Source organism: Falco biarmicus, chromosome 4 (assembly GCF_023638135.1).
Source record: "Falco biarmicus isolate bFalBia1 chromosome 4, bFalBia1.pri, whole genome shotgun sequence".
NCBI lineage: Eukaryota > Metazoa > Chordata > Aves > Falconiformes > Falconidae > Falco > Falco biarmicus.
Window position 1 is genome coordinate 17,893,124 of NC_079291.1, and position 14,286 is coordinate 17,907,409.

The 14,286-nt window shown below is 44.7% G+C and overlaps 1 protein-coding gene across 1 annotated transcript; it reads left to right on the forward strand.

The window, feature by feature from the left end:
• The first annotated feature begins 904 nt into the window (after positions 1 to 904).
• On the forward strand, positions 905 to 13,540 carry SFRP4 (secreted frizzled related protein 4). Its single transcript, XM_056336443.1, has 6 exons — positions 905 to 1,521; positions 1,667 to 1,747; positions 1,836 to 1,901; positions 4,527 to 4,725; positions 7,813 to 7,876; positions 10,308 to 13,540. Exons 1-6 carry the CDS (start codon positions 921 to 923, stop codon positions 10,494 to 10,496), a joined length of 1,200 nt encoding a protein of 399 aa, XP_056192418.1. The 5' UTR covers positions 905 to 920; the 3' UTR covers positions 10,497 to 13,540.
• The last annotated feature ends 746 nt before the right edge of the window (positions 13,541 to 14,286 follow it).

Genomic DNA, 14,286 nt, shown 5'->3' on the forward strand with positions numbered 1-14,286 from the left:
CATTTGCCCACGGTGCAGGATGGGCCCGTAGGTCTTTCCCGCGCACAGGGACCGCCCGGGGGAGCAGAGGGGGGGCTGGGGAGCCCCTGGCACCCCCGTGGGCATGCCAGTGCACCAGGGGCGTGGGGCCCCGCAGCACCAAGGAAAGACAAATAAAAAACAGCCTATAGAAAAGCCTGAAGACCCCTCTCCCACCCATTTGCAGATGCGACTGGGGGGCGGGGGGTGCCGAGGCGGCGGGGGGAGCGCAGCGGGGGCCTGGCTGACCGCAAAGCGGCCCCGCACCTGCCCCGCCGCCCGCTCCCGGCGCGGGTCAGCCCCGCCGCTTCCCCCGGCCCGAGCAAACCGGCCAAAGAGCAGCCATCCCCCGCCCCCATCCCCCCATCCCCGTCCGCCTCCGTGCCGAGCTCGCGGAGGAGCCCTGCAAGCCCCTGGAGGCGGCGGGACCGGCCGCCGGAGCCCGCACAAAGTTTCTGCTCCGTGGCCCTTGGGAAAATGCAGCGCCAAGTTCAGCTCCGGGGAGGGGAAGGGGGGACGGGACGGGGTCCGGCTGCGGCTCCCGCGTCCCTCCCGCTGCCTCCTCCCCTCTCCCCGCGTCCGAGCAGATGCGTGTGGTTTGGGTTTGACCCCCCTCCCTGCCCCCCCCCCCCCCCCTTCCCCCTTCTTCCACCTGAAGGAATTTATGACACAGATGAAAACTGAAACGGAGCTGGAGCCGCGGCCGGGAGACGCAGTGATGTCGCCGGGGGATTAAACGGGGTGGAGGTGATGTCACCGTGCCTGCACAGCAAAACACACACACGCGCGCGCGCACACCCCCCACGCCCCCCCCCCCCCCCCCCCCCCCGAGGAGCGGGGCTGCCAAGGGAGCGCGCTCGGCCCCACGTCACTCGTGCCACCGGTATAAATGCCGTCCCGCGATGTCCATGGCTGTCGGCGCGGCGGCTCCCGCCACTTGCCTGCAGCCGGGCGCCGGGAGGCAGCGCCGCTCCGTGCCCTTGGGCCGCCGCGACCCGCGGGGCGGCGGCGGGCGGCGGCCGAGGAGGAGGAGGAGGAGGAGGAGGAGGAGGAGGAGGAGGATGCTGCGCGCCTTGGTGGCGGTGTCCCTGTGGCTGCGGGTGAGCCCGCGGGCGCAGGGCGCGCCGTGCGAGGCGGTGCGCATCCCCATGTGCCGCTCCATGCCCTGGAACATCACCCGCATGCCCAACCACCTCCACCACAGCACCCAGGAGAACGCCGTCCTCGCCATCGAGCAGTACGAGGAGCTGGTGGGCACCGGCTGCAGCCCGGTCCTCGCCTTCTTCCTTTGCGCCATGTACGCCCCCATCTGCACCCTGGAGTTCCTCTACGACCCCATCAAGCCGTGCCGCTCCGTCTGCCAGCGCGCCCGCGACGGCTGCGAGCCCATCATGCGCCGCTACAACCACAGCTGGCCCGAGAGCCTCGCCTGCGACGACCTCCCCGTCTACGACCGCGGCGTCTGCATCTCCCCCGAGGCCATCGTCACCGACCTGCCGGAGGGTGAGCGGCCCGGGGGCGGCGGTAGGGCGGACCCCCTCAACCCCCGCGGGGCGCCCCGGGCAGGGGGGCTGCGGGACCCGCCGCGCCCCTGCCCCGGGAGCCTCTCCCCGACGGCTTTCCTTCCCCGCCGCACCTCTGTTTGCAGATGTGAAGTGGACGGACTTCACGCAGGGCGTGCTGGTGCCGGAGAGACCCCCGGAGCCCGACTGCAGAAGCCGTGGCCAGGGTGAGACTGGGACGCCCCCTGCCTCCCCCTCCCCGGGGCCAGACCCCCCTGACACCCCTCAACCGTTTCCCCTTCTCTTCCTTTGAAGAGCGATGCCGGTGCAAAAAGACAAAGCCTACGCTGTCGACCTACCTGGCCAAGAACTACAGCTACAGTAAGTGCACGGGGGAAAGTGCTTCCCTTTGCCGGTCCTACCCCCTCTGTGCCCCCCGTGAGTTATGCAGCTCCCTGGGGGTGCTGCACCCACACCAGGCCCATCCAGCGGCAGCCTTTCCCAGTGGTTTTTTTTCCCCCCGAGGGCACCTAGCCGTCCCCTTCCAAACCCCACTGCTCGTGCAGGCAGTAGTAGGCGTTGCGCAGAGGATAGTGCGATTCTGCCAAAAGCAGAGAAATGTTGGTAGTGTGCACTGGCATCAACAGGTCGCCCTGCAGAAAGGCTGCTTACTACTGGAAAGGTCACTGTAGTAAGTGCAGTTACGTCTAATGTGAGCATAACCAGGTGCTGCTCGGCCAGCTCCTGTTTCCATCCAGCAGGTGGAATAAACAGAAGTTTATCACCTAAATAAAACTCATCAGTGTGAACGAAGCTGAAGCAAGGTAAAAAGTTATTACTTAGAAATTCCTGTATTCTTTTACTTACCAGCCAGGGTTTCATCTGGGGCGGAATTGTCAGAGATTAATTGAATTCAGTGACAATGCTCACCATCCAGCCGAGGAGCTGGCCGATAGCTTTATCATTTGTTGCATGACATACTGGCAATACAATTAAATATTCACCCCTCTTCTCCCTTGCCCCCCCCCCCCCCTCCCATTTTCTGGTGCTGGGAGTCAGGAAGAACTCCGATTAGGATTAGATAAATACCAGATTAAATGTCTCTAACATCAATAGAAAACCCCTATTAACTGTGAATTTAACATGAGGTATCATGGTCTTTTCAATTTATGGGCTTTTTCTCAGATGACAGTTATTTCTTCAAGGGATTTATTCAGTTCTTACGCAATACAGTTATTATATCCATTCCATTCCTATTTATCTGATATCAAATGGAAGGAAGTTTGTGGTTATTTGCTTCTTTATTAGTATAGAAAAAAAAAATCCAAACCCCAGTTTGGTGGGAATAATTAATAAATAAACATCTAACTTAGGTAGTTGTACACTTTTTTTTATTTTTTGTTACGGCATTTTGGTGCATTTATATAATACATTTTATTTTAGTCTAATTCTTAATTTCTCTCAGTACAACATAGTGATATATTCAGGTGGGACAATGAACTTCCATGCTTCTCTGAAATATATGAAAAAGCAGTGATATAAAATGACTATTCTCAAATGAAATACAGGTGTTAGTTATATAAATTTTGATTCCAGTGACCTCAGTAGGAGTGTTGCTTGAATAAAAACTTAGGTTGGGGTCCAAAATTTAATTCCATTGAATTTCTGAAATCAAAGTGGTTTTATTTTGAGAGAGATGTTTTTATTCAGCCTTTTCTGAAAGAAATAGAATGCTTATACAGAAAATTAATTGGGAGACAAGACAAGGCAGAACAAGTTACAAATAAAATCAAACTTTTTCTGAAATCATTTAATATATACAGCCAAATTGTGCTTCCAGCTGGTCAGAACTTGGTTTCAAGTCAGACTTGAAAATGGATTATGAATCTCCAAGAGTGAAATCCCTCATGTGTTTTGTGGCTGTTACACATGCCCTGATAAAGTTAGCACATAAAATCCAGACTGCGTTACAATTGCTTGTCTCTGGTTGTCTACATGCGACGTTTATTCCAGATGTCAGGAGGTCCATTTGAAGGCTTTTGACCTGGTGGCTGCCAGGGACAGCGTCAATGCAGGCTGATCGCTCTGTGGTACATTCACTTCTCCTGCTTCTTGTACTGAAGTATTTTGTGATAATAAGACTCTTCCTATTTTGACATTTCCTAGAGACAAAGTCCTTAGTTTAAAAATTGTACTTGATTTCTCTGATCTGGTACTTCTCACAAGAGAGGAGGGGTGAAATGCTGCAGTGGTAGGTACTGCCAGAGTCTGCAGGTACAAAGTTAGCCAGGGGGCATCCTCAGGGCAATCTACACAGCCACACCTTCTGGCATCCATTCAGACATGCTGTATTCCTCAATAAAAGGTAAAAATATGAATGTTTGTGTGTTCAGAAGAACCCATTTCAGAGACTGTTTAATGTCAGTGTCTTACTGTTGATGGGTAATCCAAAGGCAAAAGTTGAAAAAAGTATATACCAAGTAAATCATGACAATCCTAAGCCTCTTAGTTTTTGACTACTTGTTTCAAACCTTCCCATCTTTTTTATATTAAAAAAAGGGCTTTTTTATGGATACACCATACAGGGAAATTATGTTACTATTGAAAAGACTGAATTTACCCTTTCTGTGAGGCAAATTATTCATCACTTAATTGGAAATACCCAGATGTGGCTATAAAATGCATCAGATTCATGCAATTCGTTGTTCAAGTCTGAATCAAAGGAGCTGTTTGTGCATGTGCTTCCAGGAGAAATCACTTGGCCTGATCTGGCCAAGTTTGAAGCACGTGTTTCATTTTGCAGTTATCAACAGCCCTACTGGAAACCAAACTGGGATCAGGCCTCTCTTATTCTGAGCCACCGAACGTGCTCACACATGAAGAAGTAGTTCAATTTTCACAGCTGAAACAGCAGATTTCAATTTAATTTGCTTTATTTAATTCTGAAATGTGTTTCAATGTCTAAGGCCATTTGTTGTTCTCACGCCTGTATTTTTCTAATTGCAGTCATTCATGCTAAAGTAAAAAGCGTAGAGAGAGGGAACTGCAACGAGGTAACGACTGTGGTGGAAGTCAAAGACACACTCAAGTCCTCAACGCCAATTCCTCTGTCCCAAGTGCCTCTTCTTACAAATTCCTCCTGCCAGTGTCCACCTCTTCAGCCAAAGCAGGATGTTCTCATCATGTGCTACGAATGGCGCTCCAGGTGAGCCCCGGCAACGTGGTGCAGGAAAGTGTTGTAGCTACCTGTGATGGATGGGAATGAGGAACAGCTCCCTTCCTCACCGTGGGCATGTCCTGCTGATAGGTTTTCTTAGGGTAACTCACATATACACCTATATGTTTCAATTACATTCACAATTAACTTTTTCCACTTAATCAGCCTCAGCTCTGCGCCACGATGCAGTGTTTACAAAACCTGGCTCACACATAAACTCTGGTGGCATTAGGTGCCGACAGCATGTTGCTGAATGCATCGTGCAGTGGTTCAGGCATCTCCAGCTGTTCCGGAGTGTTTTTCCAGGACCTCTCTCCTTAGGTATGAGCCGCTCCATGTGCTACAAGCCTGATGGTGACTGTAGATGGTGGTCCATATTGGCAGGACCATGTGGACGGCATAGCTCTGCCTCCCCGACCCCAGGGGAGGGGACAGGAGATGATACACATCTCCTGTCCGCAGAGCTGCTGGAGACAGAGCCAGGCCTTCTCCACTGGCCTATCCGTGCTTCAGACTGGTGCCATCAGTGAGATGTTTCTAATCCCGCAGCTGTACCGGGACAAGCCAAATCTGCAGCCATTGGAGCTCTGGCTCCTGGATGGCAGATGAAAAGTAAATACTCTCAGAGCAGCTTGCCAGTCCTGCTCTATGATTAAAAGACAAAACAAAACTAACTTTACCAGACCTTTCATCTGGCAGTCAGCCTAGCCCCAGGCATGGAAGGAAATCCAGCGCGCTGGTCTGGAGGGGAGGGAGTGATGAATCACAGCTCCCCCTTCTCCCTGGGTCCTTGAGGCAGAAGGGGACATCCCATCCCTGTTAGCACCCCGACTGCACCAGCAGTGACAGAGGCCAACAGGACAGATTGTGGCGTGGTAGGTACAGGTGCCTGTGTGCTGAGGGTCAGAGGGAAGGCTGTGAAATGTGTAACATTGTAAAATGTGCAGGCTGGTTTTCCATAATGTGACTGTTAACTGACCACGCACACTTGTAAGGACCATAAAACATTTACGTGCAGGACTTGATGGGCCATATCTGTATTTTCAATGAGTTTTATGCTGATATTTCAGAAGCATTTTATAGGTGTTTCTAAAAGTTGCCACCTGATACCTTATCACCTTCACTTTTCTTGTGAGCTAACAGCCATAGTATTTTATTACTACATAGCACCTTGCCCCTCCGGGTCTGGAAGTGTTTCACGAAGATTAATGTAGAGCCCTCTATTTGTGTGAGCCATTTTAGGGACACATGCTCTGAGTCACGCCGTAGGACCACAACCAAGATTGCGATCGAGGAGCTCTGAGCTGCAGGGCTTTGTTGGAGAGGACCCTCAGAAGGCTGTCAGGAAGGGGAGATTTCAAAAGTGAAAGATCACAATCTGCTCTCCATTACTATGGAAAAGCACACCATTCAGTAAATATTTTGTGATGGTTTTTAAAGGTCACTGAGGTTTTTAATTTCATATAATGTACTAAAAGGGATTTGAAAAAGAAACATAAACTATTATATGTGTTTCCTGTTGAACTCGGTGGCATGCAAACAGAAGGTTTTGAGTTACAGCAGCTTTTTAAAATGCCAGAAGCAAAATGGGTGGAAGCTGTATCTCCACTGAAGTCAATGGCAAAACACCCGTTGCCTGTCAGTAGGGTTAGGGTCTGACTCCACAATTTGACCTGAACAGAAGCTGCATCAGATGTACACCCTGTTGTGGCTTCAACCCTGTACGTTAATTCTGTAATCTCTCCTTGGAAAGAAAAAGAGATGTGTATCATGTTGGTCTTGATTCTCTAGGGCTTGCGCTCACTGTAGTCTTTTTATGTGTGGGCAAAGTGGATGCACAGTGGCTAACGCCTACAAGTGGCAGCATTTTGCACTCTTTTTGAACTGGTGTGAGAAGGAAAGCTTTCATGGAAACTGGAGGTCAGGCCCTGCTATGCTGTGTAAACTTCACCCATTGGCAAAGTGCTGTATGAAATTGTGTGCATTTATAATGATTTATAACACTGATGCATAAGTAAAACCTTCCAGAATTAGGTAAATTATATTAGAGCATATTAAAGCCCAGTATCTTTTTTAAAGAGAGAGAGAGAGAGAGAGAGAAGAAAAGAAGGGGGTGGGGAAAGTGAAAATAGTTAAATAGTTAGTAGTAGAGGAGATACAGTAATTCCAGCATACCTGTGCAATACAATGGTTGTTTCTAGGTTGGGACTTTGAAGGTATGACATCAGACTGCTTTAGAGTAAACCATTTTAGAAGCTGTTTAAGGCATATACATTTAATAGTTATATTTTTATTTGTTCATTTCATAACATCTAGACTCATTATTTTCATAGAGGAGCTAGCCAGATTTCAGTGGTAGGCAAGTATCACTGCCCAAACATCTTCCAAATTCACTTTAAAGCACTTGCTAAGTAGTTACATGTAGGAAATACATAATACTGTCCTCACGTTTTGTAAGTAGAAACGGAGTTGATCGCAAGTGATCAGTTAATACGTTACCACTCGTCAGCTGAGCTGTATTAACTCGTACATGTGAAAAAGTTGTTTGTTTTTTTTAATTCAGAAGTAAAACACATTAGTTTAAACTACTCTTCTGCATGCAAACAAACACACAAACATATAGTGGGCATAATTAAAAATATATGTACATATACATTTAAAGAGTTTCATGGGATGTTACCCAACCCATAACTTTGTTAACAGTGATCAAGATGGGACAACTTTTCCCTGCAGAATAGCTGCAGGTGAGACAAAGGACTCTAAATGTTTTCTCAATGTTGGCCATGCACTGCAGTTTTGGCTCTAAAATCTGATTTCTTGGGAAAACTATTTTCTGTTTTTACAGAGTTTAGAACAGAATTTCAGAAGTATCAGTATAAGCACATAGAAATCCATTAGAAAGCATTTAGGGATGAAGAAAAGTATTTTTCTGCCTATCATCTGATACACAGAAATTGCTAGTACCAGTACCTGCTGGTGTATTTCAACCTCAGTCTGCATATAATCATCTGGAATGACATCTCGGGAATCAAAATCAGAAATGTCTATAACTTCTGTTTATTTTTTAATTTTCAGGTTGATGCTTCTTGATGGATGTCTAGTTGAAAAATGGAAGGATCAACTAAACAAAAGATTTAAGGTAAATACAACCAATGAAAAGAATGATGATGTTCTTGATAAAACACCTTTGTTCTACTTCAGCATTGAATAACTTGCTTGACTTTCAGAGATCCATAACACCTCTGGGTATTATTATTTTCACTTCCATATTTTCATGCATAATAATTACGTATCGGTGTAAGTGAAAATTTGAAAATTGTAGTCTCAAAAACTTTATTTCTGTTTTATCTGAAACTGTCCCTAAATAAGATGGATATATGATCTTTGTGTGAACTCTGCCTTATTACAATAATGACTCTAGGAATTTATTTCATATCACTACTAAGGCAAGTTAACAGTCAGATAGGTGATATGCAGATGAGTATACAGTCCGCATCAGGTAAGAAAGGAAGTTGAAATCCACTTTTTTTTTTTTTTTTTTTAAATTTGGATAAATGGGCTTTGCTGTATTAAGGATTGCAGGCTGGAGACACAGACTTTGCACCAGCTACTTCCCGCTAAAGACCCACTGAAAGTATTGGGCATCCCCTCACTGGTTTCAGGGAGTAATGGAAGGAGAAGTCTATAGTGTGGAGAGCTGGGAGGCAGGAGCAGCAGGTGCCTCTGCTTTTTCGGTCTTCAGGATAGCACTTGCTATCACTCCCTGCTTGTAAACTCCTCTTTATAACAGAAAGGATGGATCAATGTCTGACTCTTCCCCACATTTTAGAGATGGAAGAAATTTATTTCTGGAATTTAGAAAGGGTTTCAGAGCATCAGGGACATACATATATATTTACTTTAATCATGAGCTGACTGGCAATTGATAGAGAGGAGGAAAAAAGATTCATGGATCCAGCAGTAGAAGCTTTTAGATTACAGACCAACTTATTGCGCTTTTATCATTTCCTTTTCTCCTCACTTACTCATGTAAAACCTATGTGTGAAAAGGAAGATATGCTTTCAATCTTTAAAAAATAAATACATTGCAATGTGGGATTTAGGAGAATACTGACATATGACTCGGATTATTGAAATCCCTTAGCTGTCAACTTAATGGCCTGTTACTGGCAAAGTGTGTTTTAGTGGCTTCCTCACACTGCTTTGTCATTTCTAATTGTGTCTTGAAACCTGTTTGCACATTCATTTCCAGACTGTCAAGTAGATGCATGACTGCCAAACAAAATACAGCTCAAAGCATGCGTCATTCCTTCTGATATTAATGGTTTCATAAAGTAAATCCTCCTTTAAACGTGCTTGAGTGGGACACACCTAAAAGCCTGCTGATAGGGTTTTTTTTATGAAGACCCTGACTACACAAAGATAGCCAGTACGGAGCTAGGTGTCATCTTCATTTTAATGCCCATCATTCATCTCTGAAGACTTGAATCCAACTTTCATCTTGAGTTACCACTTAAAATGATTTTTTGAGCTTCCTGTGGACCACAGAAGATGGCTGTTAACATAACCACAACCTGACCGGTCCCTTCTCTAGCCAGGACAAGAGTCTTGGTTGCAACAGGGTCAGTGCAGAGATACTAAATAGGAAAGCTGAAGAGCACTGCTCTTGCTCTGATCACTGGAAAAAGCTCCTGCCTTTGGGAGTTTCAGAATCGAAAGTTCATTAATAATGGTGAGAGATGAGACCCTTTCCATGTTCTACTATCTACCTTGCTTTCATTAAAATAAGTATTTCTATTCCTAGAGGTGAAAGACTGCAGGCTCTGCTGCAGGGTCATGGATCTCTCCATATTTTGGACCACTTAACCTCACTGAAAGAACCTGTTTTCTATCCGCTGTACTTTTTGGTTTGGAAATCTGACAGCTGTTCTCTTTGGTGGGCTCATGGCTCTTACTGCTTTCCAAACTTTCTCAGGGATGCTGCTGAATAAAGCTGCAGGTGCATGATTCACAGCCATCCCATTGCAACTCTGAACACTGTGATTTCAGTGGGCATCTCTGTTGTCTGTCCGTAAGATAAGCTCTTTCGTGCCCAGTCCTCTCCACCCCAGGGAAAAACAGATACCACTTTCTCTTGTAGCGGTGTCTTTTCATGCATAATGAAAGGATAGCCTGTGTTCTGCAGACTTTTCTGAGGAACACGTTCAGTAAGACAGCAAAGAAGGGGTTTGCAAAGGAGTTCCAATGTGCAGATCCTGTCTTCTTGATGGTGCCAGCTCCCCTGGATTTCTGAGAAGGAGTGAGATGTGCACTCACGTGCAGCATGCACATGAGATGTGCGGTTGTTCTCATCACCTGGTATCGTGGAAATTCCCCCACTCAGCAACACGGGGCAGGTTCCCCCTGCAGACAGCCAGAACATACTGACATCAGTGGCCCTGTAGGATAGAGCACAGAGCTGCTAAAAGCGGCTCTAGTCTCAGTGGTTCAGGGTAGCTTTGATTAAGCCATAATTATTTATGATTACGTCCTTCCCTCACTCAGCCTCTTTGTCTTCTGCATTTCTACAGAGGTGGGAACAGAGACTGCAGGAACAAAAGCTGCGAACGGCCCGCAGTAAGAACCCGAATGCAGGACGCAGTGGGCAGAGTGGAGCCTCCAAACCATCAACCAAGAACACCAACCCACTGGTCAGTGGCCCCAAAAAGGCCATGAAAGTAAGAACTGGCCAGAAAGAAACCAACCCTAAAAAAGTATGAGTGTGAAATTTCCCAAAGGAAAGACTTTCCCTGCGCGATGAGGGTCACGATCTGGCTTGTTGGCCTGTTTTATTAATCCAGAACTCATCGACTTAAAAACTCATGGCAGTTTCTACATAAACGTTTTTGCTGCACTTTACTTTTAAAAGGTTTGCTTTTCCTTTCAAGCCACCGCAAGCCACAGAGTGTAGGTTTGCGCTAATATGTGGCAGGCATATTCAAGCTGACTGAGCTTTATCTTAGGGCTCTGATTTGCAATTCTAGATAGAACTAGCCTTGGCTGCCAGAGGTTTTAACTCCTTGTGCCGGTTGCCTGCTCTGCTTTCTTGCCAGAGGCTGGAGAGCTGCATGGGGCATCTCTTCTCTCCTCAGAAAGTGCACTGGTGTAGCAGTGGGTGAGTTAGGCTGTGGCTGAGTCTGGTGAGCTGAGTGCCATGGCAGCTGAGGAGCAGCAGAGGGATGGTAACCTCTGGCAGGCATCTCGGGCAGCCACTACTGCAGCTGCTGGAGCTGAATCTGTCTGCCGTTTGGAATCACAGCCTTTGTTCAGCGCGTTCAAAAGTGTAGTTTACCAATAAGCATCTGGGTATGCATTATGTGATTATACTTACGTGTGTGCCAAAAATATGCTTACAGTGTTAGTATTTGATCTTGTGGGTTTGTCTAGCAAAAATGCATTGAAAGCAGACTTTTTTTATTGTACTTCAGGCTGGCTTCTGTTGTTATAATTTCAAATATATTTAAGCATCTAATTGAAAAATCAGTATTTTTTAAAAGGACAGATTAAAGTGAAACAGATCTGTAGGATTCTTAAAAGTTAACACTTATGTTTCCTGTAATATAGCTTTGTTATGAAAACTGGAATAGATGTATTATTCTAAACAGAACTGACAGCTGATGTACAGTACTAGGGAGAAGATAGGGCTCCATGTGGCCCAGTGTTCATTTGGATAGTTTTTTATTATTTGACTCCATATTTCTAAATCTGATACCAAATAAATAAATAAATAAATAAATAAAGTGAGGCTTGTCTCTATTCATGAACTTCTCAAAACAACTGGCTATCTGCAGTTTTACTGATCAGAAGGTCACATTTACCATAGAAGGGGTCACAGACAAAGCAGATGATTTTGGTTATGGACTGACTTAACATTTGCCATATGAGGTATTAAAATAGCAAAAGCGATATAAATCTAGTTGACATAACTCCAAGATGGCATTTATGCTATTCCTCCTAAGCTGTGCTTGGATGAGGCAGTATGGAGAGCAGAGTCCAATTTCTGTTAACACGTAAGATCGCCTACATTAACTTCGTAAGAGCTCATGACAGACATCTGAAAGAACTTCAAGAATTCCTGCAGCAAAACTAAGGATTAGACTTGGCAGTTCTGGTACCTAGAAAACAAAATGAGAATTTCTAAAATAGAGAGGGTCTACATCAGAAGAAGAAAAAAAAAAAAAAAAAGAAAAAGAGAGAGTTCTGTGTAGGTTAACATAATGATTTACAATTGTTCACGTCAGTATATTGATCTTAGTCATTACAAGAAGCCCAAGGAAATTTGCTTGAAAGAAATTCAAGGCAGAATATGCTGGAGTGATTTTGGTAGCAGCAACAATGTACTTGGTAATATGCTGACACGAGCTGAAGACACAGGTGCCAAGTTAGAATGCTTAAAACAAAGGGACAGAGGTGTTATAGGAAAATAGAATAATAGAGTATAGGGTAGTTCAGGAAAAAAACCCACCAACCCAACCCTACATGATTGTTGCTTGAGATATGAGCATTTGGTTAAAATATGCAAAGGTCAGCATCTGAGTGTAGCCCTTGCTGCTAATTCTGGGCAGATGCAGAACTTTATCTCCATGGAACATCTGCAGAGTTAGATTCCAAATTCAATCCAGGTGCTAGGAATGCTGAGCATATATAGCATCTATTGACTTTAGTGGGAAATATGTGTGTTTTGACATGTCTAAAAAAACAGACAGCAAACCTAGGTGCCTAAATGCAGACTATAGGTGAAATCTTAATCCTGTACAACGAAATGGAAAAACTGAAATCAAAATCAAAAGAGACAGGATTTCACTGCAGGTGACTAAATTAGGTGAGTTTGAAAACGCTGACTTAAGAAAGCATGTTCTAAAATATCAATATGATCGGAAGGCTTCTAAAATAGTTTTATCTACTGTGTAGCAGGAGTTCTTAAGCTTCGATTACTTATTGATCAATCCCAATTTAAAGTGCCCCAATAAATACATGTAAGGCTAGCTATTAAAAATGAACAACAGTCCTATCAATGTGATGTTGAAATAACAAATACCAAAGTTGTGATGTTTCACTCTAACAGGTTTTATTGTGAACGTAGTCAAGTGTGTTTGTTGAATGAAACTTTTGGAACAGCTAGCTAGACTTCATAGCAACATTACATAATATTTTACAGCTGTTTAAATCAAACTTTTTTTTTTTTCATTTTTTGATAGTTGGAATAAACTTTGAGGTACTGAGCCTAGTGTTTCCAAACTCCTTGACATTTTAATGTATGCTTTATTATGACTAACTTCCATTCTGATATGGCAAAAATACACAAGAAGGAAAGGCAATACAACAAAAAGCAGGGGATATCGTAATACAAAGAACAGATGGGCAGACAGGGGGGATGAATTAGTAAGGTAGTGTGTTTTCCTGAATCCATTTTTTTCTACTTTTTAAGAAGCCACGGGTCAACCCAATTCAACACGCCTAAAGTCACTCCATTTTGAAAATTCCTTACAATCATTAACTCACCGTGACATTCAATGCTGGCTAAATCTAGACTCAGAACGACCCCACTGGCCTTCCCTTGCAAAGGCGTGAAACACATGTTGGAGCAGTGAGGGCTGCTCGAACAGGCAAATGTGTCCCCACGTGCCCCACTCACCACATCTGCTCCCCAGCATGTGTCAAAAAGACTCACCTCTCCTCGTGCATGTCCATGGCCAGGTGGTGTCATTGCTGTGTTGGTGCACCCCAGCACCAAAGCCAAGAAACCTCAGTTTAGCAGAGAGGCCAAATAGTTCACTGATGGGTGAAGTAATTACTGTACCTATTTATAGCTGAAAAATTAACAGGCCAAAACTCGAAGTGTCAAGTATTTTTCTTCTCAGTGTTACAGCTGCCTTCCTACTGAGGGGCTTGGCATTTTTTTAATTAAAATAAAAATTGCCCGGAACACCGAACATACGCTTCTGGTGTGTTTCTTAGTACCTCCCTCACACATGTGCCTGGTTTAGTAAGAAGTGCCATTGAATATTTTCATTGAATGTTCTAATCTCTGTTCCAAAAGAATGAAACCTGAAAAAATATTTACTCTATTTGTGAATAATTGGCACCATTTTAGAAGTTCACTGTAAATGCAAATCAGAACTCTTTATGAACCACACTTAAAAAAAAAAAACAACAACAACACCCCATAAACCTCCTTCCAACAAGACCTGAACCTGAATGACCCATTCAACTCAGTGTTGCAACTTGGTTACTTTTGTCCACTCATTGCATATAACTGAGAAATACTTCCTGTACAAATAAAAAGAAGATATTCCAGTCCAAAATACTCAAACAGCTCTTAAATTATTTTATCCAGCATTGTAACCTAGATTCCAAATGAATGAAACCTGAAAAAATATTTACTTCAGTTATGCACAACTGACACACACTTTTTGGTTGAGTTTAGTAGTTGAATGTAAATGCACATCTGAAAACATTTCCTCAACCAGATTTTTCTGGTAAATGACATCAGCTCCAATTAATTTTGTA